Consider the following 27,149-nt stretch of genomic DNA (forward strand, 5'->3'; position numbering starts at 1 on the left):
CTTCTAATACAGAAATAATAATAATAATTGTAATAATAATACAAAGAAAAGATTTTAAACGATGATTTCATTTGTTGAGGGAAAAGGCTATCCAATCTGAGTTCTAGTTCACTAGCCTCACCCTGATTCCTGCCAAATCACTTAAATAAAATCTGTCTGGTAAAGTGAACAAGGCTAGAAGACCTCACAAAGCAACGCATCATGCAAAGATCTAAAGAAACAGATGAGAAACAAAGTCACTGGCATCTATCAGCCAGGACACTGTTACAAAGCCATTGCCACAGCTTCGGGACTCCAGTGAATCACTGTGACAGCCACTACACCACAACTTGGAACAGAGGGAAACCTTTCCAGGAGTGGCCGAATTTACTCCAAGAGCACATCGACGAATCATCCAGGAAGTTACAAAGAAATCAGAACAACAGCTAAAGAACTATGGTCAGAGTTTATGATTCAACCATAAGAAAGAAACTGGGCAAAAATGGCCTCCATGGGAGATTTCCAAGGACAAAAACCACTGCTGACCAAAAAGAACATCTTGATGATCCCCGAGACCTTTTGGGAAAAAATATTCTGTGGATTGACAAGACAAAAGTTGAGCTTTTTCAAAGGTTTGTGTCCCGTTACATCTGGCATAAAACTAACACAGCATAAAAACAACAAACATGGTGGTGGTAGTGTGACGGTCAGGGGCTGCTTTGCTGCTTTGGGACCTGGAAGACATGCTGTAATTGACAGAACTAAGAATTCTGCTCTTTGCCAGAAAATCGTGAAAGAGAACGCCCGACCACTATTTCATGCCTTGAAGATCAAGCACAGTTGGGTTATGCAGCAGGACAATGATCCAAAATACACATGTCCGCATCTGAATGGCCACAAAAAAAACCCCAAAATGATGGTTTTGGAGTGGTCTAGTCAGTCTGGACTCAAATCTGATTGAGATGCTTTGGCAAGATCTTAAAAGGCCGAATATATCAAAAACTCTCCAATGTGGCTGAATTACAACAATTCTACAAAGAAAACTGGCCAAAATTCTTTAATAGCAATGTGAAAGACTCATTTCCAGTTATTACAAATGACTGATTGCAGTTCATGCTGCCAACTGTGGCACGACCTGTTATTAGGTTTAGGGGCAATTAGTTTTTGCACATAAGGCCAAATAGATTAGACGACTTTTTTCCCATTCTAAAAAGAAAACTGCATTTTGTATTTTGTCTAATATTAAAATTTGTGATCTGAAACATGTACATGTGACAAATATGAAAATTAGGAAATTAGGAAGAAAACAAATACTAATATATTATTCAATTCCTTTGTGTTTATTGTGTATTTTATATTGTTTCCTATATTGTGTATAGGAAATCAATATATAGGAAATAGGAAATGTATATATATATATATGTATTGTGTATAGGAAATCAAATAACTACCATGTTCAGCCGGCTCTAATCGAGGGAGTATTTCACTATTCTTGGGCCTGCCCAATTTCTTTAAAGCATAAACTTCACATAATTGTCTTGCCCTCAACCACAGAGCGGAAAAGCTTGCCTCATATTTGTCTCCGTAGGAGCAGAGATGGATTATGTAGCAAATAATTCCACAGATTCGACATTGTATATTTAAACAGACTCTAATTTTATGGATAAGCAGTGCCAAGCCATTTCCGATGGATGCCAGTTGCCGGGCCATAAGAAGTGACACATTCCCTGCACTGTGTTTTCTTAGGCGCTTACAGGCAAACTAGCTCATGCTCCAGCAATCCTGCATGATGACAACTGGCTTCCTTTCAGCAGCTCAGCTATCCTGCAAATGCTCCTAAGTTCAGCAAACCAGGTTATATTAATAGCAAGCTTTTTAGGAAAATAAACAGACCTTTTATCCTGGTTTCTCCACATCCTCTGTACACCCAACCATCACATTATGCTAGTCTTCACATTCTCATTAAAATAAAATACAAATTCTTAAAAAAAACACACACACACAAAAAAAGAACAAAAAGAAGAAAAAAAATCCAAAATGAGCTCGTCTGAGTACTGTTCTCTGCAACTAGCTGTATTAATGGCTATCCTCACACCAAAATCCTATTACTGGGACAAATGATATAAAGGGGAGGTACCACAAACAGTCACTCAAGGACCAAAGTGACCTTTCATAGGCCACTAATTTTATGCAGCAGTGAAGGAATAGTACTGCATATAAAAGAGAGGAAGAAAAATGGTAGTAAGTGGAAGGGTACTGAGATGAAAATCACCTTTTCCTTTATGAAGCCAGCAGTGAGTATGATCTGTCAGAAACCAGTGGCATAGCTGTTAGTGACCAGGAATGTAATGACATGTCAATTATGACATATCATGTTTTCTTCCATATGTGAACAGAGTGGAAACTCAACGCATTGCTGTGTTTTGTGCTTATGTAACTTAAGAAAACCTCCAATAAACCAGAGCCAGATGACTTGGGTTGTCCAGAAGTTTTGGACCCAATGAGAAGATCTCACCAACAGAACAGTGCCACAGAAGCCAGCACTGCTCGGAGCCCGTTCAACCTCAGTGCAGAACCAGTCTGCATGTTTCTTCCAAGACTGGAAGAATAAAATTCCAGCCAATTAAATATTTTGTGGAATTCCTTTTGGTAGCACCACAAAAGGCCAATAACAGCAGCTGTTCCAACTTTGGGCCCATCGCACCAGTGCCAGCTTTTTGGTACTGATGTTTGTTTAGGCGAAAATGTAAGGAAACTATTATTATGTCGATGGAAATGAGTTCTTTCAGGGTTCAAATGAGATTTGGAAATCTTGCGCTTTTACCTGTGAATGTTAGATTCAAACACGTAATAAACCATAATTGTCTAAAATCTTATAATAGCTTAATTTACTGAGTGAGGTTTATAGTACAACTGGCTCATTTCGGCTCATTTTTCATAAAGATATCAGTTACTAACTACGTCAAAGTTTTGTATCTGATCTGCTGCATTTCATTTCATATCCGTATATATGAAAATGCCACGGGATTGTCCAAAAGAATCATCATTTGTAATTAGTTTGCCTTACATTAACTTAGCAACATACCCGATAGCAGGATAACACATTAGCTGTGTCTTAGTGGATTGTTTCTGTCAGCTACACATTATTAATATGTCGCCAACTAAACTGCATGCAGTAAATCTAAGATGAAGTCTTTGAATTCTTAATTGCGAACCCCTGAAGAAAACAGTTGAGCTTGTATGAGTGTGTGTGTGTGCGTCTGCGTCTGGCAAAGTCTTTGAAGAGCTACAGATGGGAAACAAATGAGGGCGGGTGGTATCAGGGTCAGTCTGGCGAATGGGGGTTTTTGACTTGGAAGCAAACAGTGCAATGTCACCCCAGGAGCAAAAAAACACCAACCCTCAGGGGGCGTAATTAAAATAATCCAGTAAAATTAAGTGCTTCAGATCATTTTGGAAAGACTCTTCCTTGATGTGTGCGCGTGTGGATGTGACGATGATTCATGGGGAGGTGTAAAGAGTATATGTGTGTGTGTCCATGTGTCTGTTTACACTGACTGTGCGCTACTAGAGTCTCTGCTTTTAGAGTATTTGTATTTATCATAATCATAAGCCCGCTGCCACACATATCTGTGCAACGTGCCGCAACATCGCACTTCTGCTTCCATAATGTTTTGCTTTTATTTTTGTCCAAACTTTGAAACTAGTCTCAGGTTTCCATTGAACTGCTTGCATTTTGCGATTACCCCCCAAATAATTGCTTTAACCTTGGAAATATTTGCATCACTTTAAAGTTAAAATGAACACGATCAAAGTGATGAAATTACACAACCAATCACTTTTTTTAAATGAAAGAATGAAGACAAACAATATAAAAGAACAGCTTTTTCTGAGTTGGCCTATATTATAGCCTTTCATATTTGTTTTGATTTAATGGAATATTCTGCGGTGAAGGGATATGAAAAATCTGGAGTCGATTGCTGATGATTTGAAGCCTCCGCAGGGCATGAGACTATTGGGGGCCGGAGATGTGGCCTCTGGACTGATGGAGTTGGTTACCCTTCCCTTCTTAGTCCTTTTCACCCTTCGCCAAACTGAGCTTCAGTTGACAGAGTGAGAGAGTACACAAAGGCGCCACCCTCAAGTGCAAATGTTTGCTGGCAGTAATGGGCTTTAGTCCACTAGGCGAGTAAATGTGGGAGTTTTTTTTAATGTGTGCTTTAAGTGTATGTACATAAGTGTGTGAACAGAAATACTGTACAGACCACGTTTATTTGTGCATCCAGACATAAGTGCATACTTGTGTATTTTTCACAATACAGCTGAAGTGTTTACACCCGTTCTAAGTTAACAATTGGAGTACTTCCTTGTACCCTCGGTCTATTTGTATAATAGCAGCAGACATTCAAGCAAAAAACATCCTTTTTGCAAGGATGGAAAGGTACCACCTTAAAATCAGTACAAACAGGACCGAGACAGTAATCAGGAGACCATGCCCCTAAAATGATGCCATGGACTGTGCCCTACTTGGACAATCTTTTTCTGAAAAACAGATGGGCAAGTGCCTCCAACTCGTCACAAGGGTTATCAAATGAAGCCAGGGCTTCTTTGAAAGCTCAGACTGTGCATAAGAAAACAAACAAACTGAAAAAAAACTTATTCTTTGGCACAAAACTGCAAGACTAACTTCGATAAAGATCATTAAAAAGAGCCCTGATGAATATTGTGGGGACATTCTTTGATCGCACGATGCCAACATGAATTTGTTCGGCTCAGATGAGGCCCAGTGTATCTGGCACGAACGTTAGCCAGGACTACCACAGTGAATACATAATCCCAACAGTGGAAGTGTGATGCAATGAGCAGGGGCACAACCAAGGGGGGGCCAGGGGGGGAACTGGCCACCGCTAAAATTTACTCTCTTTTTACCTATATTTGACAGCAGCGTAATAAAACTGGAAATTTTGTTTTTGTTGTGTCACCCTAATATTTATAGTGGCCCCCCTAGGCAAAACTTCTGGAGGCTCCCCTGTCAATGAGGTTGCATGAGTACAAAAAAAGGTGTCGGGGGATAAAACCAAAAGACAACAGCACGAATCCCAGTGAACACACCAAGGTAATGCTTGACAAGATGACTCAAGTTTCCCAAAGCCTGGCAGAAAAGGAATATTCCAGAAAATAATGATCCAAAACAGACTGCCAAAAATTATGAGAGTTTCTAAAGAGGGGAAAAAAGTAGAAACTATGACCAGGCCAAGTGTGTTGCCTGACTTGAATCAAACTAAAGACATTTGTTATACTTGTATCCTCCACACTGGGATGTTTTTGCCATAAAAGTTCATATCTGGAACTTTAAATATATTCAAATGTGATAAATAATGTTTGAATACCAGGATCGAAATGTGCTTTGGCTGTTTCTGCCAGATTCCATTGTGGATAAAGTTTTATCCAAGTTTCAAATCTGCTATTAATTTGTTTTTCACTCTTATCTGAATCATTCTAACAGCGCAAGTGGGTATCGACTGGAGTTATTTTATTGTGGAGCAGTGAAACCGCCAAGGAGCGAGAGATAAAGTTAAAAGCCGGTGGCATTGTCACAAAATGCCACGAGGTACTATGATCCCCGGTAAGTAATGACTTCATTTGTCTTCTCACATTGATTAAAGGATAAATAGTAAGCCTACAAATTGACTTGGCGTGAACATCGTGAATACTCCAGGAAATCTAGTGCACTTGAAGGTTTAAAGTGTGAGACTTGTCAAAGATAGGACTGAACTGATGGGGAGGTAGTCGGTCACGTCAAACAAGGGTCCTTTACAATGGTGTGAAATGGGAGTTATCCAACGCATCGCACGGATACGATTCAAGTGTAAGATCTCATAAGGATGTAAAGTATCTGCAATTAATAGTCAAAGTCGCAAACTGCATCCATAATTGTCGGGACTAGCGTAGCTTTCTGCATATGAATAAAACTCGGATGTGGCTTGCAAATGAGTCTCCCTTAACACTTGTGTATCTAAAAAGTACTGACATCACTTCAGCACGCATCTCATTGAATGAGATATCAGCGCTAATGCAGTTTTATCCACTCATTCATCCCTGTATGAGAGGCTTTTTCCTTCCATTCCTCTCTCATGCTCACTTTTTTCCCCCCATCCATTTTTATAGTAATCATCATACATTAGTATAGATGGCTTTAAGAATAAACGAATCCGATGTAATGTAGTGTATTCACCAGTGAGAAACCATCCGGAAAGTTAATACAGTAGAGAAAATGCAGCATTATAAGGAGAAAAAAGAAAAAGAAAAACAGGTCTGCGATGAATGTTGTTTGCCTTTAAAGGAGGCCTAAAACCTACGTTTGTGTAATGTACCGGTAAATAGCAGAAGAATTATGTTTATAGCAGAGTTCTCCTTGTGTTTTTGGAATGGATATTTTCACTCTGCAGCATGTGAGGCGAGTGCGCCGCCATTAATCATTCCACAGGTGCGGCAGCACTGTCAGAAGCCATACGTCCCTTTGCCTTTCCAACCTGGGTGGAAAGTGGAATGGAAAGGAAAAAGGAGGGAAGGAGGGTTGGTGGCTGGAGGTGGAGGGTGAACACATCCCTAAAAACAATTTCACTTCCTCTTCTTCCTCTGCACTGGATTTGTCAGTGAGGGGGGTTCGAAGTCCAGATTAATTAGATCCATTTTGTGGTCCATCTTTGTTTTTGGTTTTTTTTGCTTTGTTTTGTTCTTTTCCCGCCACTTCCATGACTCTTTTCTTTTCTTTGTCTTGCCTACAGTCCTTACTGCCATCCCAGCGCCATTTATCACGTTGCCATCTCGACAGTGCCTTCCCCCTTCCTTGCTGGGAAGCCATTAGAGCATCTCTGCATCGTGGCGGCCAGATTGCATTCCGGTCCCCGCTCGCGACATTTATCATCTTTTGTCCTAAGTTTTTATCTGCCCCTGCCCTGTGTGAAGCCCTATCTGCAATGCCCACTATAATGAAACACTGGGAGGTGAGGCTCAAGTAAATAACCTAATTAAACCTAGCAAACAGGGACAAAGGGGGGGGGGGGAAATTCACAAAAGGCCTTTGTGAGAATGCCAGAGGAGGAACACTCACAGATGGCAGCGAGGAAGTCGAAGCAGCGATGTGGCACGCGGCCCATACCACCTTCTCATCTCAGTATTTATAGTACTCCTACTGGTGCTGTTGTTTGTCCAAAGATGTCCTCTTTACGTGATTTGGATCAACGCAGAATGACAGTTTATATTTAGACCGGCGATACGCTGATTACTTGTCAGGAATCGGGTTTGTAAGACAAGAAATGTTCCTGTAAAGCAAGGGGATATGTCTGTGATAAGGACCCAAAGCACTGAGTAATGGGTCCTAAGAGAAAATCTATCCTCCCTTCTCACTCGCTTTCACTCCTCTCTCTGAGTCTTAGGCAAAAAGTCGAGCCAGCTCTGATTGGTCTCATTAGGGACAAAACGAGGAATACTAATCATCAAAATTATCGACGGCACCCTTGCAAACAGTATCGAGTCAATGCAGTAAAATGTCAGGAGGGCATTAGTGGACAATTATTAATCCATATCAAGCTGGGGTGGACAATTTAATTATCACCTAATCAATATTTCCAGATCTTGTACAGATGTAGAGCAGTGACTCGATGGATAGATCTGCCTTTTGAGAAGCCCTTTATTGGATTAAAAAAAAAAAGGCAGCTGGGAACAGTAGTAGGGTGGCAGTAAACAAGAAAGTGCTTCTCTGCATGGCTGACCCAGGGCACACACTACAGCTTCTTCCAGTGATGAGCACCAGCTCCACTGCACATGGATACTTTAGGGAAAATTCAGCTTGTTTTTTCTGGGCACACACAGACACCTTGGATGCTTTTGTTGGTTTTGTGCTCATAATTTGACCCATGCGTTTTTCTTTTTGGTCTAATCTTGTTATCTCAAGCAACCTTGACCAAAGACGAGGCTCCGTTTGTGTTTATTGGAGCCTCTAACTTTATCATAACCTCGCAAAGCTCAGAAAGCCACAGCAGCGGTGTGCTGACTGCATTTCCTTTTTTCTTTTTTTTAACAATCCCCAGCCCCGTGTCATTATTTGTGCAGCTCTTACTAGTAATTTGTTGCCATATTGTGTCATTGCCAGTAATGTTGCTTACTTTCTGCTGGTACTCTCTGTTTTCTCAGTGCAGCCTGAATAATTACTCTCATTGTACCTGAAACAAACTATCTCAAATATTGTCAGTCGAGGCTTTTGTGGGAGTGATGAGACAAAATGAATGCTGTGTAACAGGCCCTCGTGGATTTCAAAGACACTGCACAATGAGCCACGGCAAAACAAAAGTGGCTGTCTTCTATGAGATAGCAGTCATCTGAGATAAGAATACCCTCCCGTGGTTTGGTTTTGCTTTTTTTTTTTGTTTGCTATTATTGTAACTCTCCGTCTCCATCCCCCCGAATCACTTCAGCCACTACACAGCCTACTGATTACTACAAAGTCGCCTGGACCTTCGTTATTTTCACTATTTACTGCCTTACTGTGTGTTGCCATGGATTATTATTTTGGCGTAAGGCTGCATTTTCAGAGCACTCTTCCCCCCCCCCTCACATTATAAACCTGCAGTACTCTTATCTTTTTCCTGTAATGCTTCAGCGTCTGTCCGCTATAATGCCGCAAGCCGAGAGGACCGCGAGCCAAAGTGCTTCTCTTTGTGCAAATGCTGTAAATAAAAACTCTCTTGGTTCACACAGTGTTGACTCTGAGCTCCGATGGAAGTTGGCTGGAAGTTAAATGCGGTGGCGCATACTTTCAAGATAAAAGTCAACTTTTTTTTTCTTTGCTTTTCATTGTGTATGACAAGAGACTTGAAATGAGATCAAAATGTGACATTCAATCCCAACTGCAATATCTTTAATCTGTTTACCTTTGACTTTCATTACCAAATTTCAGATCCTTAGAAAAAAACGGGGAAAAAAAGAGTCGAGATCATTTCATAAGATGCCGAGAACCTAATCATATCGGCGGGATTAGAGTTGTAGGCTCCAGGATTACTTTTTGAAAATTATCTCTGAGCTTTGTAAAAGAAAAAAAAACCTCACTAAGCAGTGAAGAACTATAAAAGAAATCCCTGTAACTTGTATTAGCCTCCCCTTCACTTCAGTCCTATCACCTCATCTGGTTCAAATGCCTTTAAAAGTCAATCCATCCATTCTTTTAGTTAATCGTCAACTAAGCTCTTTTCTCTCCCGTAGCTTTATTTTCTGTCGCCCAACTTGTAATCTCTCAGCATCCGTGGTATTTGGACATTAGCACACTGTACAAGCAGCACATTGATGTGGCAGGCATGGGTCAGCATGGATTTTGCACACCATCTGATCTATAATGCACCACAAGTACTGCCCATCTCTTGGTTCCATTAGGTGTCTAACATGCATGTGTGGAGAACATGCTTCTTTTATATACACGTATGCCACAGAGACAGTGAATATGTGTAATTCAACCCTGCACAGCAGCTACTTTTACCATCTTATGCTTTAGGAATGGGTGCTAGGATTGTGGAATGTGTTGCGAGCCAACAAGCTACCATTCCCTGCACACTGTTTGCACAAAGATTACACCTGTTAGGGATTATTTTCACTTTAAAACAGACAAAACAGGTGAGCCAATGGATTCAAATGAAGCAATCACAGGAAGACCACCTTGCAGCCTCAAAATGAACAAACAGGTGAGGGTAACAGATGCTATTAAATGATCAAGAAACATTATCTGTGACTACAGTATATACAGGTTGGACGGGTGGAGGATTAAGGCTTTGTTTTACAGACAGACAATGCCTGCCTCGAGTCGTAGTCATGAGAATCTCCCCCTATGTCTGTGTACAAGTCTGATATCTCACTCAATGTAGCAAAACCACCATGCTGTGCTATTTAGCGTTTGGGTTTTCCATATTAATTATTTACCAAGTTGAATACTCAAAGAGACAAACCACTAAATTAGCTAAATAAAATCCCAAAAAATCTCACTGAAGAAAAAAAAAATCAATCTTGGCCAACAGGGACCAAACCCCAGGGAGTGTTTTCAATCATCTGACTATATTTACTATATGACTATTCACATAGCCAGACGCAAACCTTCATAGTATGTGCAAAACATTGCAGTAGTTACAAAAATAGGGAAAATTAAATTCTTTTCAGTATTTAATTTCTGGCTTTTCATGCAAAGACTCTCTTAAATTTTCTATTTAACTGGTTCATTCTGTGGCACTTTGCTACCTGCTAACTCATTAGCGTCTCATGTCCTCATTTGCCAGATACACAAATAAGAATTTGATGGTAAAACTAAAGCCTATTGTTCTTGAATGTTTCTCCTTAAATCCCAGCAATGAGAGGGAAAGCACACGCAATTAAATTGTGCCATTTAATGAAAGGCGACAACAGATCGTGCACCGTGTGCAATTTCTGTCCCACCCGGTCACGGGCAGGGAGAAAGGTGAAGGGGTGTAAGGGGATCGTTGCGAGGCGCTCTGATCATGTATTTTTCTGCGCTCTGAGAGGCGGGAAAATCTTATTTGGAAAGTGTACTTAATGAAATCCATGTAGGCACAAATCCTGACATCACAGAGCACACTCTGTGCCGTCTTGTACCGACTATCAAGACGCAGGGAAAAGATAAAAGTGCAGGAATGACTGTTTAAGGAAGGAGCGAATGAGGTTGAATTTAGGAGGACTAAAGCAGTCCACCATGTTTTGATGAAATATTCGGGACTGCTTGTTTACCTTAATGGGGCTTGTAAAAGCTAACAAGGTCCCGCCTTTTGACTCAGGATTCCACGGTCATTCCAGCCTCTTTGTTGTACATTAATTATCTGCACTTAACTTGAAATATCCTTCATCGTGACTCAAGTGATGGGGGTGATTGGGGGTAATTAATTAGCTGATGAGAGGGTGATGAATGACATGAAAGATGGCACCAGGGGAGTATTAAAACTAAAGGGAAACAGACTGGTTATGGATGCTATGATGAATGCTGTCTAAACACTGCATAAATGTCCAGGGACCCGTCTGTAATTGTGTGTGTGTGTGTGTGTGTGTGTGTGTGTGTGTGTGTGTGTGAATACATATGATGTGATGGGCAGTTAGAGTGCTCCACCATTAGAAACAAGAGCTTGGCTCAGGCTCAACTTGAAAAGCCTATGGGTCTTGCTGTGGCGTGAGAGCATTTTCACCTCTCAATGGAGGCTTTCACTCTCATTTGCCATAACTAATAAACCACACTAAAGCAGTGTGTCACAATAAATCTCAGCTCCTCAAATGGCATGACTCATTTGCCGGTGCAGAGGAGCCAAAGAGGGAGAGAGAGAGAGTGTGTAAGGCGCAGGGCGTGTGAGCCGGTGTGCGCGAGAGTGAGTTAATGAGTGAGCGGGCGCGCAAACAAGAGAGAGGGCGGAGTGACAGGAAAGACTGACAGATGTAGTGTGTTTGAGAGGGTATTAGGTGAGAAAGATGGCTCTCCTAAGACGGACTTTGAGCACTCACTCCATCACAGCGCTGAATGTAAATCAGCTGTGACAGGAGGAGCTCGGGGCATAAAGATTTCCCAATCTGCATCACGCTTTGGCGAGTGCTGTAGGTAAGAAGGTTGGGATGTAAGCTTTTTGGCTAGGACTGAGAGATCGCCCGGAGGCGCTTCATGGAGATGAATGGTTTAGACCATTAACCCCACTGCAGAATCCCAACACCCCCCCGAGGCACACAAATGTGCTGCACTGAGATCAGTGCAACGTGTCGCACTTTTAGGACCCCCCAGTGTGAGACCAAAGCGCCAGCCTAGGGCCGGGTGTTACCCCCCCCCCCGCGTGCACACACGCGCCCAAACCGCACGCAGTTCTGAAGTGGGGAATTCAAAAGTGATTGCTACCCTCACAAGTCAGGGATGGGAGGGTTTCAACAAACAAATTAGTGAATTTAGCAACATTTATTTCCATTTTTCATGTGTAGTGGTTAACACAGTCGCAGGAACAAACAAAAGATCCCCAATTAAAGGGCAGAAGGATAGGCCCAGCCTAAGAAGGTCACAAGCTAGTGTACTCCTAGTGCTCATCCCAAGCCTGGATAAATGGGATGGTTGGGTCAGGAAGGGCATCCAGTATAAAAGCTGTGCCAAATCAAATATGCAGATCCATCTGCTGTTACTACCGCTTGGGAATTAAGTGAGCAACCAAACAAAAGTGCAGATTTTATCTTCAGAGATATTTTCAACAATTTACTGAATGACATGTAAATCCTATCTCTGCAGCACAGTCATACTGTACACCACCGATTTCTGCGTACTGCTTATGACGTACAAATTAAACACTAGATTTTGGATGAGTTTGGTTGTGAATGATGCATACTTTTGTTTATGTAAATCGCAAAGTTTTGGTAATCATCAAATTATCATCACTGGCCTGATTTGCTAGCGCAAAATTGATGAACAAGTCATGAATGTGGAGCAGATGAAGGAACATTTTAGCCAAATGTACTGCACTAAGTAAACATGTATCCAGAAAAGTGCTCATTTCCAGCTTCATGATTTTTTTTATTCTTGGACTCTGTAAGAGGAGTTTTGCACGACTCAAAGTTCAAAAATAATGATCTCACACTGGGCTTTGGTGCACCCCAGAATGATTATAGTTTTGTGTTGTCTAATTAGTTGCCTTTTTTATTTATTTAAAATTTTTTTTTGAGGTTTTGTTGTTTGTTCAGTTCACTTTAGTTTCAGTTCATTTTTCCAGGGTAGTTAATTTCCATTTAGTTGTCAATGTTTGACAAAGTTTACTTCTAGTTTAGTTCTGAATAAGTTTTAATCATTATAAAATTGAGTCTTATTAGGGGTCAATTTAAAAAGTTCAAAACAGGTGCCAATTTTTTGACAGCACCTAACCCACAATCATGTGGAGACCCAGTCTGGTTTATTTTAGCTTATTCAATTCCATCTTATTTCATTTATACAGCACCACATCACAACAACAGTCACCTTAAAGTGCTTTATATTGTAACCCTTCAATAACATAGAGAAAACTCTAACAATCAGACAAACCTTTATGATCAGGCACTTGGCGACAGTGGGAAGGAAAAACTTCCTTTTAACAGGAAGAGACCTCTGGCAGAACCTTGGTAAGGGGGCAGACAATCTTAAGATAAGAAGATTTAAGATTAGGCTTAAAACTTTCCTTTTTGCTAAAGCATATAGTTAGGGCTGGATCAGGTGACCCTGAATCCTCCCTTAGTTATGCTGCAATAGGTGTAGGCTGCTGGTGGATTCCCATGATGCATTGAGTTTTTCCTTTTCAGCACCTTTCTCACTCAACATGTATTAATAGACCTCTCTGCACTGAATCATACTTGTTATTAACCTCTGTCTCTCTTCCACAGCATGCCTTTTATCCTGTCCTCCTTCTCTCACCCCAACCGGTCGCAGCAGATGGCCCCGCCCCTCCCTGAGCCTGGTTCTGCCGGAGGTTTCTTCCTGTTAAAAGGGAGTTTTTCCTTCCCACTGTCACCAAAGTGCTTGCTCATAGGGGGTCATATGATTGTTGTGTTTTTCTCTGTATGTATTATTGTAGGGTCTACCTTAAAATATAAAACGCCTTGGCGCTGTATCACTAAAATCAAATTGAATCTGCTGTGACCGGTTAGGAGTGAAGAGAGGGAGACAGGACAAAATATGCACTGTTGATCATTTCACGTCATTACGTTCTTTTTATTTTCATTTTTGAAGCCTAGTTTTTATTGTCACTTCAAGACTAACATGAAAATAAGTCTCAGTATTATAACCTTCGTGCCGCCCCCACAGTTCAAGCAGCTGTTTTAGCCTCCTGTTCCAGCTCTTTAACTTTCATCTTATCAACAGCCTCTTGCAAACAAAAGATTTGAACAGCCTGTGGTTGGGGGCAGAGCTGTGTGCTCAGATGACCACATAAAGGACATCTCTCTCTATTAACAAGTCAATCTAAAGTTGGGAGATAAATCAGGTAGCATATGGGGAGCAGACAAACTCCAGCATGTTTTGGGAACATTATGACTCAAATCCACATGGAACCATTTTCACTTCTCTTTTCTACTTAAAAGACTTGAGTATGATTTTCTGTACTGTGAGTATAAAAGCATCTTTAGTAAGATTGCTGTGCAGACACAGAGGTTTTGTTCTCTCCCCTTCACCTGCACACTGCAGTAAAACATCATCTGGTCTGTGAGCGCTCGTGTATTTCAGACTTGACTAGCCGAGTAATCCCATCGCCACAGCTACGGCATCAATCCATTAATTGCACTGTCACTGTGGCAATGTCATGAAACACCTGCATTGTTATACAGTTCACTGGCACAGTGTGTGAAGGGTGATCAGATTTTAGTACGTGCGCCAGCAAAGCCCGAATCGTGCCAAGCGTAAGCCCGGCAGATGCAGAACAGCTGGCATTGTGTTCGTCTCACTGGCTGATCCCGGCTTCAAAGACGTGCTACGAGGTCCTCTTTCAATGAGAGTGTGTGCGCATGAGGGAGAGAAAGGGAGAGCAATTGTGTAAGAATCAAAACAAAACAAAAAAAAACTAGCATGACACACCGTGTTAACGTGGCCCTCTATTGTTTTGCTGACACCATAAACGCTCAACGGACAGATAAGGAGGCGCCAGGTTGACTGAAATCCATACCATTTCACAGTACGACAGACCCTGTCGTTTCATGGCGAGGGATTCAAATCTATGGAATTAGAAAAAGGGATTTGTGGAGTTTGTTGATTGCCACTCCAATGGATTTACAATTTGGATTAAGGTGCTTTTGTTCTGTCAATATTCCCACTCTGAGACGTGAATGGTACAGCATGCTTAATTTGCACCACCACTTTTTAGTCGGTTATTTCTTGAAGAAATAAGTGCACTCAGATGTGGCGTTACTAACCGTGGGGGCTAGCCTTTAATTACCTTCATCGGAGCCTGTACAACATCTCCATATAGCTTGTGATTATCTGCTTTTCTTGAGAGTGGGAGGGTCAGGGGTGTGATGAAAATTGCTTGGCTTTTGTGCGATTTTGTGGTCTAAGTGCGAGGCGAAATGACTGCGATCCATAGATGAGGCTAATGGCCTTAAATAATACACTTGGGCAAAGTTGCCGGAGAACTCGGCATCCATGGAGTTAATAATGGGCCTGATACAACCTTTACACATAATTGCACAGCACATTGTTGACAAGGAGTTGGTACAGGCCTTTACAGCCAAAGAAAATGATAATGACTTCTTACTCGTTCAGTTCAACCTGCAAGCGAGCATCTTGCATTGCACCGATAACATTGTTTTATCTCAGATTCCCAGCCTTGTCACAAGGTCTTCATCCAAACAACTAGATGGTAATTAAATGCTGGCATTCTCAGCCGAAGGTGTTCTCACCGCATTTATTTGAAGTGTGAACATGATGCATGCTCTCCCCTTGTAGATATCGACGCTAGTTTTTAAGGATGTGCTGCGCTAAGATACGTTTTGAAATGAACGAGTGGAGCCAACAATGAGATTTCCACATGAGCAGCGTCCGGCAGAATGATGAACGAGGTGGTAGACTTGAAGAATTACAGTGATTTAAAGTTGGATCAAAACCCCCTCTGAGATTACGGTTCTCCTCTTGCTTTGATGTCATTTCGTGCGGCTACACAAACATGTAACTTCGGCGCGCGCTTATTTGTGTGCCTAATTCCGCGTGTGCACCGCAGCGTGTAGGCTGCAGCTCTTAAAGAGTGCGTACTGTGCATTCACGTGTGTGCGTGCGCGCCCGGTTCCGTGGGTACGGGCGTAAAAGCGAACGGAATAGACTCAATTTAAATCAAATTAGCATGTAGGCAAATTAAGCAGACGGATTTAATTTGAGCTGTTGTAAAAATGCTAATTTCAGTACAGCCCGCAAGCTTGTATGCAAATACAATACTATTTTACAATAATTCATATTAGGCAAGGCATGCATAAAACACACATTACATCCTAACGTCATCTGGGGAATTGAGTATCATTAGCTTTTGTACTCCTAACAAGGTGAAGCTTTTTAGCTGGTATGTGGGGCGAGCGTATGCATTAGAACTTCTCCACTTATCTGTGTGCATCGCTGCTGCTGCTGCAGCTTTATTCACAACACTGTAACGCTCATAGGAATGACAGTGTGTCTTTGCGTGTGTGCATAATTTGTTATAACTCGTCCAGCAGGCATGCCTCAAATTTTTTCGCATTCTGTTGCTGCATTACTACTAAACAGATGACACTTATACTCTCCTCTGCTGTCACAGTAGATACTGCTGGGTCATAACTTGCTTCTGCATTTAGTTGACTTATGGGGAAAGGACAGAATCTACTAGCATAGAAACATGGCTGCCTTTAGATGTTGTTGTATTTAATTCTGCCCTTAGCCGCCGCCCCCCATCAACTCTACTATGGCTTGCTTTTTTCACACTGCTGCAGCTCAGAAGAAGCACCACATCAATAGATGATGTGCTGTTTTCCTCCCATGTGGTTCACCTTTGATTGCAGGCTCCAAAGGTTTGCACATACATTAAGGTGTCTGTGGATGTTGTTAGCGCTTGGGTGGGCATGTTGCTCCATACTCGTGCGCGTGAGCGAGATGAAGTTTGGGTGTTAACATCTTAATGTGTAAAGAGGACGGAGCCTTGTCGATACTCGTTTGACGTGTTAAAGAGAATTGGGCTGGCTCGCTGTGACTCACCACGCCATCCACCAGCAATGAGGGCAATCAATTAAAACACTATTAGGCCAAGGGTTTGACATGGTCCAACACAGCATGGGCTAGAAAGTGTGTGAGTTGGGTTTCTCTACAGACGTAACTGAGCAAATTTGCAGCTGAAAGACCAGCTGATTTTTTACCTCCACCAGGGAGGTTATGCTTTTGTGGTAGCGTTCAGTTGTCTTGTCTTTCTACCGGTCTTTAAACACGACAGCTTGAAAGGTTCTAAATGAATTCTGGCGTCCATTAAAATGTGGCTCATATTCACCAAGGACTTTAAGTTCAACCTATTGATTTATTGGCTGAAAATGAACAAAAAGCCTGATAAATCAGAACCTATGAATCGTGCAAGTGTGCTTGTCAACACATAGAAAGTAGTGTGTAAAAATGTAAAATATGATGTCACACTTCATGAACATTGATAGACTGATCTGAAGGTCACAGAAATAACAGTAATCTGTACATAACATATCAGCATATATGGAGTGATATATGGGGATTCTAAAATGATGTTACTTTGAACCTTTGACCTCGTCTCCAAGATCAGATGAGATCAAACTTTCATAAAATGTTTATATAGATAGTTCGCATTCAAAATCATGTCACATTTGACCTCTGACCTCACTTTTACATTTCACAATCCACCTTTCGTTCAAGTTGACCCAAAAATGTATAAGTAAATATTGTCAACAGAAAGAGGCTGAGCTGCCTAGTTAGTAAGAACACTACTGTACACTAATACTAAATAATAAGCTCCAATTATGCACAAATCAATCCCTATTATCCTAAACCAACTCCCACATACTGTTATTAAAAGTGCAATCAAAGTAAACATCTGTTATGCTACCCTTATCAGATTTTTACTGCACTACAATCTTAAAAATACATTTAAAAAGAACAAATAAAACTAAATGAATATATAAAATATAATGCTGTTTCCCTTAAAGTAAATAGAGAGTGAGCTGTCTTGGGGAGACAACTAGGTTTTTGATGTCAGTGATGTGTGCTCATAGAGAAAAGAAAGATACAGTAAATTAGTTCGCAATATACACATCTGTAGCTGAATCGGTTTAATGATTAAGCTACATATTATTAAGCAGCCTGCTCTAAAAATACAGTAAAATATCACTCTTTGTCATCACAGCTGAGTTTTGAAACTGTTGTATATTACGATATGATTATAACATTATTACAGCAGTATGTTGTTACAATTACAGCACTATATTATTGTCTATTTCTGTTGTATATTGTGTTGTACATTATTTTTGTTGCATGAATGCCAGCCTTACCAGCATTGAACTGTTATCTAATAGTTTGACGCTGGCAAATTCTTCCTCTCTGTAATCTAAGTTATATTGCAGGTTGACTTGATTTTTCTGTGGCCCAGTAGCAAAATCAAGCCCCACACCTTGTGGAGACACGATCCAGTCCAAACCTGGTTTGGTTTTGCTTCATATCTGTGTTGGGCTCATGCAGCAAAAGCTCTATCGAGTTAAAGGAGACCAGAGTTATTTAGTTCTGGTGCCCACACCAAAGTTTTCGCTTTAACTTCATCCCTGCGCAGGTGGAGCTGTTTAATGCTTTAGGCTGTCCTCTCATCTCCAGTGAGTCCTGTTTGTATTACTGCTCAGTAAAAGACAGAGAAATTGTTTGTTGCCTCTCTCGCACTTTGTCCCCCCTTGGCTCGCTGGGGACAATTATGTCCCCCGCTCCTCCCCCCTTCGAGCTATTGCCGAAGCCCAATTTGCTACACAAATTAAACGGGAGGCATTTGAAGAGCAAGGGGAACAAGGTGAAGGAGAAAACAACAGAGAGCAACAGAGAGAAGGCCAAAGACACACAACAGCAGACCGAACAGACCTGCACAGAGATAAGGAAATACCCTTTTATATTTATTAAGAGAAGTGCATGTTTACTAGGAGTCCTTACTGTTAATTTTCTTAAAGAGTGCCCAACATGTGAGGTAGGACTGGCTCTAAGGCTCGTGCCATCTGTTGAACAGGCAGACTCAGCCATTTTCTGCACTCGTGTGTCTCATATCCTCCACCAGGTCCACAGCCTGAGGCTAGCTCACATCCAAATGGATCCAGAGCAGCAACAGTAGGGTTTTGGTGCTGAGGGGTTAGTCTGGAACAGACTAAACTGATGTGCACTGAGGTCCTCAGTGCACAGCACACATGCAGGGAGAGCCTTTGAGTGTCAGGGCTGGGCATGCACAAGCATCGGCACAGTGGAGGAAATTAAGGAGCTTCCGAGTCGCTGGAAGGGGCTATTGCACGGCTTCCAAACAACAAGGGAAGAAGGTGGGGAAAAGACAAAGACGCTGGCGGGGGAAACAAAAAACAGAAAGGAAGAAAAAAACAATACAACATCAGAAAGAAAAAGCCAAAGTAAGAACTGAGGAGAAAATTGGCAAGAGAGCGATTAGGAAGAAAAACAATAGAAAGAAGCCGGGGAAAGAAAAGGAGCAAACACGTGCATGTGGGAGATCAGGTGGCGCAGGAACAGAAAGGAGCAAATATAAATCCCAGAGCTAAAATGTACTGCCTGAAGTGGCTCTGCTTATGAGCAGCCATGTTTTCGCACACCTCGGCAGCAGACACAACAAGCACCGCGTCTCCGTGACCTCCCTCACTCCCACACACCCCTTCAGTCATTAGCAGACAGGCGCTGTGGCTACCTCGTGATAAGTGTGTGTGTTTTGGCTTTGAAATGATGACCCCGCACAGCTGTTAAAGTAGGGTACGGGGGTAGCCGCAGCTGCTAACAACCACACAGCCAAATGAAGGGAATTAATCGGGGGGTGGGGGTGGGTTGCAGGGGAATGGCGAGTACTGAGGCGTCAAGATTTGGAATGTCTGGAAGTTTCACCGAGGCAGTTGTCTGAGGTTGTCTGAGCAAATGTTATGTGAATTCACACTACGCCGAGGAAGATGGGAGTTTGTGAAAAGATGGCTTCCGAAGAGCCCGCTCAATGGTAACGTTTATCGACCGTTAATGCCATTTTGGGAAGGTCCCATAATTAAATTGTGTCAATAAATCCCGGAGCTGCACATAAAACCGGGGAATAAACGGAGAAGACGTTTTCAACTGTTTGCCTCTTCCCTGCTGAGAGACATATGTGGCTTGGGGGTAAGGGGGGGGGTTGGGCACAGAATAGAAAAATAAAACACAGTGGAGCGGATTGCAGGGAACATTTCTCAAGCACAAAGTTGAAAATTTCGCCCATCAATTCCACTTTGCGTTGGCTCCGTTGTCTGTGACCTTGGGTGAACGAGCCCTTCGTTCTGAGATATTCAGCTGAACTGAGGGGATTTCAGGCAGTGCAAAGGGAGCAATAAAAATTTTTATTCATCTCACTGTGACTCCAGTAGCTAATGATTCATGGATCTTAGTGTAAAAAAAAAAAAAAGTGGTGGGGGATGATGTGGGGGAGGGGGAGGTGGTCTTTTGGTGTAGGACCAGAGCTCAATGAGGTTTGAAAACGGTTGTCACACATCAATGGGCAGGTGTCTGATGTCAAGTAACTCAATTCCAAAGATTTCTCATTGCTAGATTCTTGGCTGAGGCGTGAGCGTTTCTGGTTTTTACTGCAGAAAGAAGTAGCTGGAAAATAAGGAGTTGAGATGAAGAGACTGATCATTGTGGACTAAAGGTGTGTGTGTAAAGGAGGCATAGACACAGTGGGAACAGTAAAATAGGACTGATGGAAGAGGGCCTGTTTTCTCATCACTGACTGGGATCACTTTTTAAATATGTTTCAGGAAATAAATAATAACACATTATTAGACAAACAGTGTCTCTTACCCACAGGCCTGTGAAGTTTTTACAAACGCAGTACAGGAAGTATTTCTGCGCATGATGATGTTTAAACAAAAATGAAAGAGATGACTCAAAAAACAGTCCCCATCCCATAACCAGCGGGACACCACACTCGAGGCCCGTGGGGAAAGCGGACGGTGTACTTACTTTGAGCGTCGGCGAGGTGGAGGAGCAGACCCAGGACGAGCAGCAGCGGCAGCAGCAGCGTGGGTCTGGCTCTGCGCATGGTGGGACAGCTTGGCACCAGCATGCTTTGGCAGCCTCGGTGGCACTGGCTCACAGAGCCCTGTGAGTCAGTCTGGTCTGATTTCTCAGATGCAGGGTATTCACAGCCTATGCGAGGCAAGGAGGGAAAGGAAGAGGGAGAAGGAAGGAGGGGATGAGGAGGGGGGAAAAAAAGGAGAGAGAAAGAGAGAGGAGAATGAATGAAACAAAGCTGTTTGGCTCCACGGGTTTTATCTATTCCTGCACATTTCTGACATACCCCCACACAGCCTCGGCTGGAGCTGACAGAGGATAGGAAGAGCCTGATGTGCTCACAGGGTATGTTCTGACAGTTCTCTAAATGGAATAGTCACTTCACACAACGCGTGTGCACGTGTGCATGAGAAGGAGTGAGACGCAGAGTGCAAGCCACAGAGAGAGAGAGGGAGAAACCGCCCAGATGAAAGGGCGAGTTATTATGATTTTGTCTTCACAGCTCCGGTCACGAGCGCCAATTAAATGCGCTCCATAATATGAGCACCTTCCAAGTCCACCTCAGATCAGCAGCGATATCTGTTTCACATTAGGAAGGCCTCGCTCCCATGAAGCAACAGCCAGGAAATGCAGTAAGAATCCCGAATTGCAAAAGCGATTTCCTATTATTCAGTAAAACTGCTTAAACTTTTAACATCACTGGACATAAAAGTTGTCTGTAAACGACACTGTGCTATCTTGTACATGTTTGCTAAACCCGTTCATCTGTAGCCCATACACAACATTTCCATCAATTCTTTAAAAGCTCTATACAAAGTAGAGTAGCTTAACTTGGAGCCCATGTGTGTGTGTGTGTGGTTCAGTCTTTTATCCGTTTGCTGCACAAACAACAAATAAAATCTGTAAGACAGAGCAACGAGCCGTTGCCATTCATGTTTCAGCCTTTTATCTCAGGACCACTACATGGCTGTGAAAATCAATGTGATACAGTGAGCTAGTATTAGCCGCAGACCGGCTCCATCCCTTGTCATCCATTTGCTTAAGCCCGAGCTTGATCCTCAGTGATGGATGCTGTGCGGTAGTCTTCGGCTCATAACACGGCTCCCGGCTAATCCGAGTGTGTGAGCTTTGATGACACACTGTACCGCTGGTTAGCATCTTAGCTCGTCTGCCTGCATTGTTCGGCGGGAAGCCGCTGTTGTTTCAGCTGCGGTGGAGACTGGTGGAGTTGGATGCGCGCACGCTATGCGCACCGTGACATTTCAGACACTTTGTGCACCATGAGATCAAAAGCGCATCCGTTTTCGGATTGTTTTTGGTAACTGTGCACATAAAGGCTTTTGCTAGAAGTATTATTACGCTGGGGTGTTTATCTGCAGATTTGACCGCCACTCACTAGTAGGAAGCAAAGAGGGAAAAAAAGGGAAAAACGCAGCCCCTAAGCCCAATCACTAGGCCCGATGATGACAAAGTACCTCATTTCCCTGTTACCAATCATCCTCTGTCTCGTTCTTAGCCTTCCCTCTTTCATTTCTGTGGGCTGTAAATGGCAGAAAAGACGGGAAGATAGCACACCTGTCACACTCGATTTGTGTTGGGGGGAGATAGACACGACTACCTGTCTCCAAGCACCGCGGGGCTAGTAGCGAATGCAAGAGCGGGGGGGGGACGGGTGGCAAAGGGAATCAATTTGAGGCAATTTCATCCCCGCTCACACCACACACACACACACACACACACGCAAACAAAAACGTGTATGCATATAACATACATCTGAGAACACTAGACAGAATTTTCACATGAGCAGTGTTTGTAGCGACGGTGAATCTGATTAGAATTAACTGGACTGAAAAGCCCCGAGCAGCGGCGCGAGGGGATGGAGCTGCAGCGTGATCCATACGTGGCGCGGTGCGGCGTACGGCCGTCTGTCTCCTCCGGTTATTGTTTCACGCATCTGCCCCTCCAAATCTAAGTGATAGCCTTTGAGTTAATTAATGAAGTGTGAATTTCCATAATGACACGACATTAGGTAGCACACAAGAAACAGTACTCGGCAGCCCTCCACTTCTCTGTTTGCACCCTGCGTGCATACACACCCATTTGCACACACACACACACACACACACACACACACACACACACACACACACACACACACGCGCACGCTGATAGAGGCAAACAAAACCATCTGTATGTTGTGTAACTGCTAGTGAGACAACCAAGAGGCTACGCCATGTGAGTAAATAGAAGGAGAAGCTAATGTAGGCTAAAATGCACCCAGCGCAGCCATAATTTATACCAACAATGAAAGCAATTATAATTGCTGTTGATTTGTAGTGTTCATTTTTACAAGTAAACTGTGCTGCAGATTCCTTCCTAATGTGCTATGGGGGTGACGAGCCACCTGCCAGACCTGGCAGAAAGGCAGCAGTTTGCCAACTGCATTGTTAACCGACAATGGATTTAGCTTAAATACTGCAGATTTTTTTTATTTATTTTTTGGGAGTGGAAGCTTCTACAATTACATATACGGGCGTGCATGCAAATCCGCATCATCGTCTCTGCATGCATTAGTCGGTGTAAACCAACAGCATCACCTTTGATCGTTTCATCCTCGACGCGGCCATTCGGCGTCACTCTGCGAATCTTCTCGTTCATATATTTGGTGGCACTGATGCTTGTCATTGAACATTTATTACAATAAAAAGGGGGAGAAAAAAAAAACACCAACAGTCTTGTCTTTCTTCCTGAGCCCCCGGTGGTATTATTGTGTTCCCATTCAGTAGTGTTTCATTCAAAGGATTTTGCTGCTGATAGCAATCATGCATTATTAAACAAAGCCTGACAACATGCACAATGTTAATTAGAAAAAGGGTGGTGGTGGTGGGGGGGAGTGTGTGGCAAGAAAAAGAAAGGGGCCGTTGAGCTGTCTACTCTCTCTCTCTCCCTCCTTCTCCATGATCCTTATCAGAAATGTGAAAGAGAAAAGAGGGTGGGATGTTTATATTCTCCATAATGGCTGGGCTCTATTCTCATTTGAGCATGCCTGTTTGGTATTCTGGTCTATTTAGACAAGCAATATTATTAAGGCTCTAAAAAAACCAAACCAAAACAACAACAACAAAGAATCAGTCATATTTATCTCATATTCCAGCCATACTCCAATAAACTTGTTATAGGGACAAATGCAGGCAGAATAGTTTATGAGCTTCAAAAACAGCGTTTTCATAACATCGGCGTGTCTTTTGCGTGCCCTCCTCCACGTTTTACTGTTTTAGCGAGCTCGATACAAACCAAAGGCCCAAACCGACGGTGCAATTTTTTTATTATTTATTTGTTTTTTAACATTTTCAACATGAGCTTGAGCGTAGCATTTGGACCGCATTATGCTCATCCTCAGTGCGAGATGACTAATTTCGCTTTGGCCTGCCCCGGAGAATGTTGAAATGGGGTGTTTTTAATTTCAGGCTCATGCACAAACTGAACTGAACTCGAAAGGAAACGGCGGACTCATGGTATGTTATCCTAACAGACCAGAGCGGCCACAAAAATGCCACCAAATCTATTAAGGCCAATCCCTCTGTAATTAGCTCAACACATGCGAGGACAAAAGCACAGCAAAACTACGAAGGATGTGAACCGAACTGGACCGGGTTATAAAAAAGCAGTATCATACCCAGACAGGCACAGCCAATAAGAATGCGTTTCCTTTTACGAGGCAGGGCTTTCTATTTATCTTCAGACTGGCTAAGTTAAAGAATGCAATAATTATCCTCCACAGCCACACTTTTAAGCTACAGTGATATGCAAGGCTGTGAGAACAGTGGGGTAAACTGCTATGCTATAACTGCACTGGTCTCTGTGATTTCTGCCCTGATGCTGGGAGACACGGCCCGTGCCTGAGAAACCGCATCAGACGACCAGCTCTTGTTGTGAAGCTAAGTGGCAGCGAAGGGGACGCAAGGTGGAGAGCAGAGCAGAACTGCAGTCGACACAGATTCCACCAGCCTCCAATTGCTGTTGACTTAATATGCATGAAAATTGTATTCTCCAGCTTAACACCATGATGAAGGCACCAGTAATAGATGGCTGGGAATAAAGCTTAAAGAATTCAAGGAAATATTTTGTCTTGATAGGGTTTAACCATGTTACTGATGATTTTCTAGGGTATTCAAATGAAAGATGAGCAACACAGGTGCATCAGAGCATATATGTTTATATATGAGGGAACACATCATTCATTTGGATATTAATTAAAAATATGGCACAGTGTGGGTGCCTTACGGAGATGCTAATGTAAGTTCTAGAGATGAAATACTGCTAGTAAACAACGAGTATATTTGCTCCACCACGCTGTCCTTGAACACTGAGCAAGTTCATAAAGTCATGTCAAGAAGGCCGATATTCAGAGTCCGGCTTATCTAATCCGTTAGCCGTTTGTCGATATATAAACAGAGTCCGGAGCAGCTTTTTCCCCCAAGACGTGGCCTCCATCGTCCCCCCATACACTACAATAACTTGCACCAACTCCCATTGCGCCCTGTATAATCATTCCCTTAGGAGTAATAACGTATTTGTTATTGTTTTTATTATCTGATCTTTTTTGATGGGTATAGCAGAGATGCTATTCTGTTCGATTCTATATCAGCATTCATACTAGCCAATAAATGCAAATGTAAAACGTAAAGAAAAGACGGAATGTTTGGAATACCACAAACGACCAGTCGATCCGAGCAGAGCTGGGCAGTGTTTCAACTGCTTGCTGTGACAATAAAACAAGATTCTTTTTAATATTTAAATAAGGACACGGGAGGATAGCAGGAATGGGACTAAAATTCATTTACATCCAGATCCATGCTTGTACTTTCACAATCAACCACAGTAGCTTTGCATGATACAATCCAAAATAATCCTTAGTGTACCCTCCATCGACTGCCTGAAATGGGACGTCTTAAGGCTACACTTTGGTTTGATCAGCAGGTGGGCGGGGCAGCTGTAAGATGACCATATAAGGGACAGCCACTCCCACTGACATCATACAGCTCTAAGAGTAAAAACCAAAAGAAGTAGAAACAGCTCATACTTCTCATACTGATGACTTCTACATCCACCCAAGTCATCATTCGAATCTTTGGCCACGTTTGGTATTATCATCCACGATTGTCAGATCATATATATACACACACAAACATAATAAGCTGCCTTTTAATGAGTAAATACCAATCAAAGCGAAACCTCTGTGGAGTGGCAGTGTATACAGAGTCAGATTGTCAAAGGGCAAATAAAACATCGCAAGCTGCTGTGTACTAGCACCGCTGCTCTTTTAATAGCTTGCGTCGAAGAAACACAAGGATAGCTGCGAAGGACGCCCCAAGGATTTTCCCAAACATCAAATGACCAGATTTACAGCTATACAGCTAATATGTTTTTCGTTTCCTGTAAATTTTAAAGTCTCTCTTCTCTAAAAAAAAAGGCCATTTTCTTATGTGTACTTCTGTCTTTTCATGAACATTCTTCCCTTGTGTTAGTGGCTTCTGTTTTTCCTTATTTTTCCTTTCTCCCCCTCTTTACTGCTACTTTCTTTCTCTTGCCCGCGATGTGATTTAAGACCGAGTGACAAGGCCTTTTCTCACACATCGCTCTCGATCAGCCGGCATGTGTAATAACATTCCTCAAGCTAAGCTAAGCTATGCCCTCAAGTGCAGCCTCCACATGAAAGACCCTGACAACTACACATTAGATGAGTTTATTTTCTATACTTATTTATTTGCTTCTACCCCCTCGCCTCCCTCAAACAAGCCTCTCATGGCCATAAACTATTCTCCGGGTGGTGCCGGCGGACTTTTTGCTTGAGAAAATCGGGGTTTACGCCCCTGCCTCGGATGCCTGACGAATTTTTCGGACGAGCAAAGGCTACCGGTTGCTGGGGCTGATGTCTGGTTATATCTTGTTTTCCTGTGAATGGATCACCCAACATGAAACAGCACAGCGGGAAGCTAATTGGCTCTGATGACATTTGTCTGTCTAATAATTGGTTTAAAAGCACCTGCTGCGGCTGTAGGACGCCGAAGCTATCGCGACCCCAACTCGATTGTGTGTCCGTGGCAAATTACTTCCAGGAGATTTCAAACCACTTCCTCCCCCCACCCTTCTTCCCTGTCAGCAAAAATGATTGTGGACTTTAAAAATGTCACAGCAGAAATAGTGTAAAATACAAATTATTTCTCCTGGGCCTTTTCTGTGATTGTTTTTCTGTTACATTAACCGCCAAAATGGGAGGTTATGCATCTTCATCGAGCAAAAAAAGGGAAAAAATAATATTAATAAAAGTACACAATTGAGCAGACAAAAACAAAAGCTGAGTTGCAGTTTTAAGACCATTACCTTG

At 42.5% G+C, this 27,149-nt stretch overlaps 1 protein-coding gene and 1 long non-coding RNA gene across 39 annotated transcripts in view; one reads left to right on the forward strand and one right to left on the reverse strand.

Moving 5' to 3' along the window:
- Positions 1-27,149, reverse strand: part of LOC113018650 (protein tyrosine phosphatase receptor type D) — a 410,754-nt gene that overhangs the window by 79,751 nt on the left and 303,854 nt on the right. For all 38 annotated transcript variants that reach the window (XM_026161898.1, XM_026161908.1, XM_026161906.1 and 35 more), the window contains one exon: positions 20,711-20,896. In XM_026161898.1, coding sequence (XP_026017683.1) covers positions 20,711-20,813 — 103 coding nt within the window. In that variant the 5' untranslated portion in view covers positions 20,814-20,896. The remainder of the gene's footprint in view (positions 1-20,710; positions 20,897-27,149) is intronic.
- On the forward strand, positions 4,683-8,738 carry LOC113018651 (uncharacterized). The gene is made up of 2 exons (XR_003271837.1): positions 4,683-5,605; positions 6,768-8,738. It is a non-coding gene; the product is annotated as an uncharacterized LOC113018651 (long non-coding RNA).

The sequence above is a fragment of the Astatotilapia calliptera genome, chromosome 3 (genome assembly GCF_900246225.1).
Source record: "Astatotilapia calliptera chromosome 3, fAstCal1.2, whole genome shotgun sequence".
NCBI classification, from domain to species: Eukaryota; Metazoa; Chordata; class Actinopteri; order Cichliformes; family Cichlidae; genus Astatotilapia; species Astatotilapia calliptera.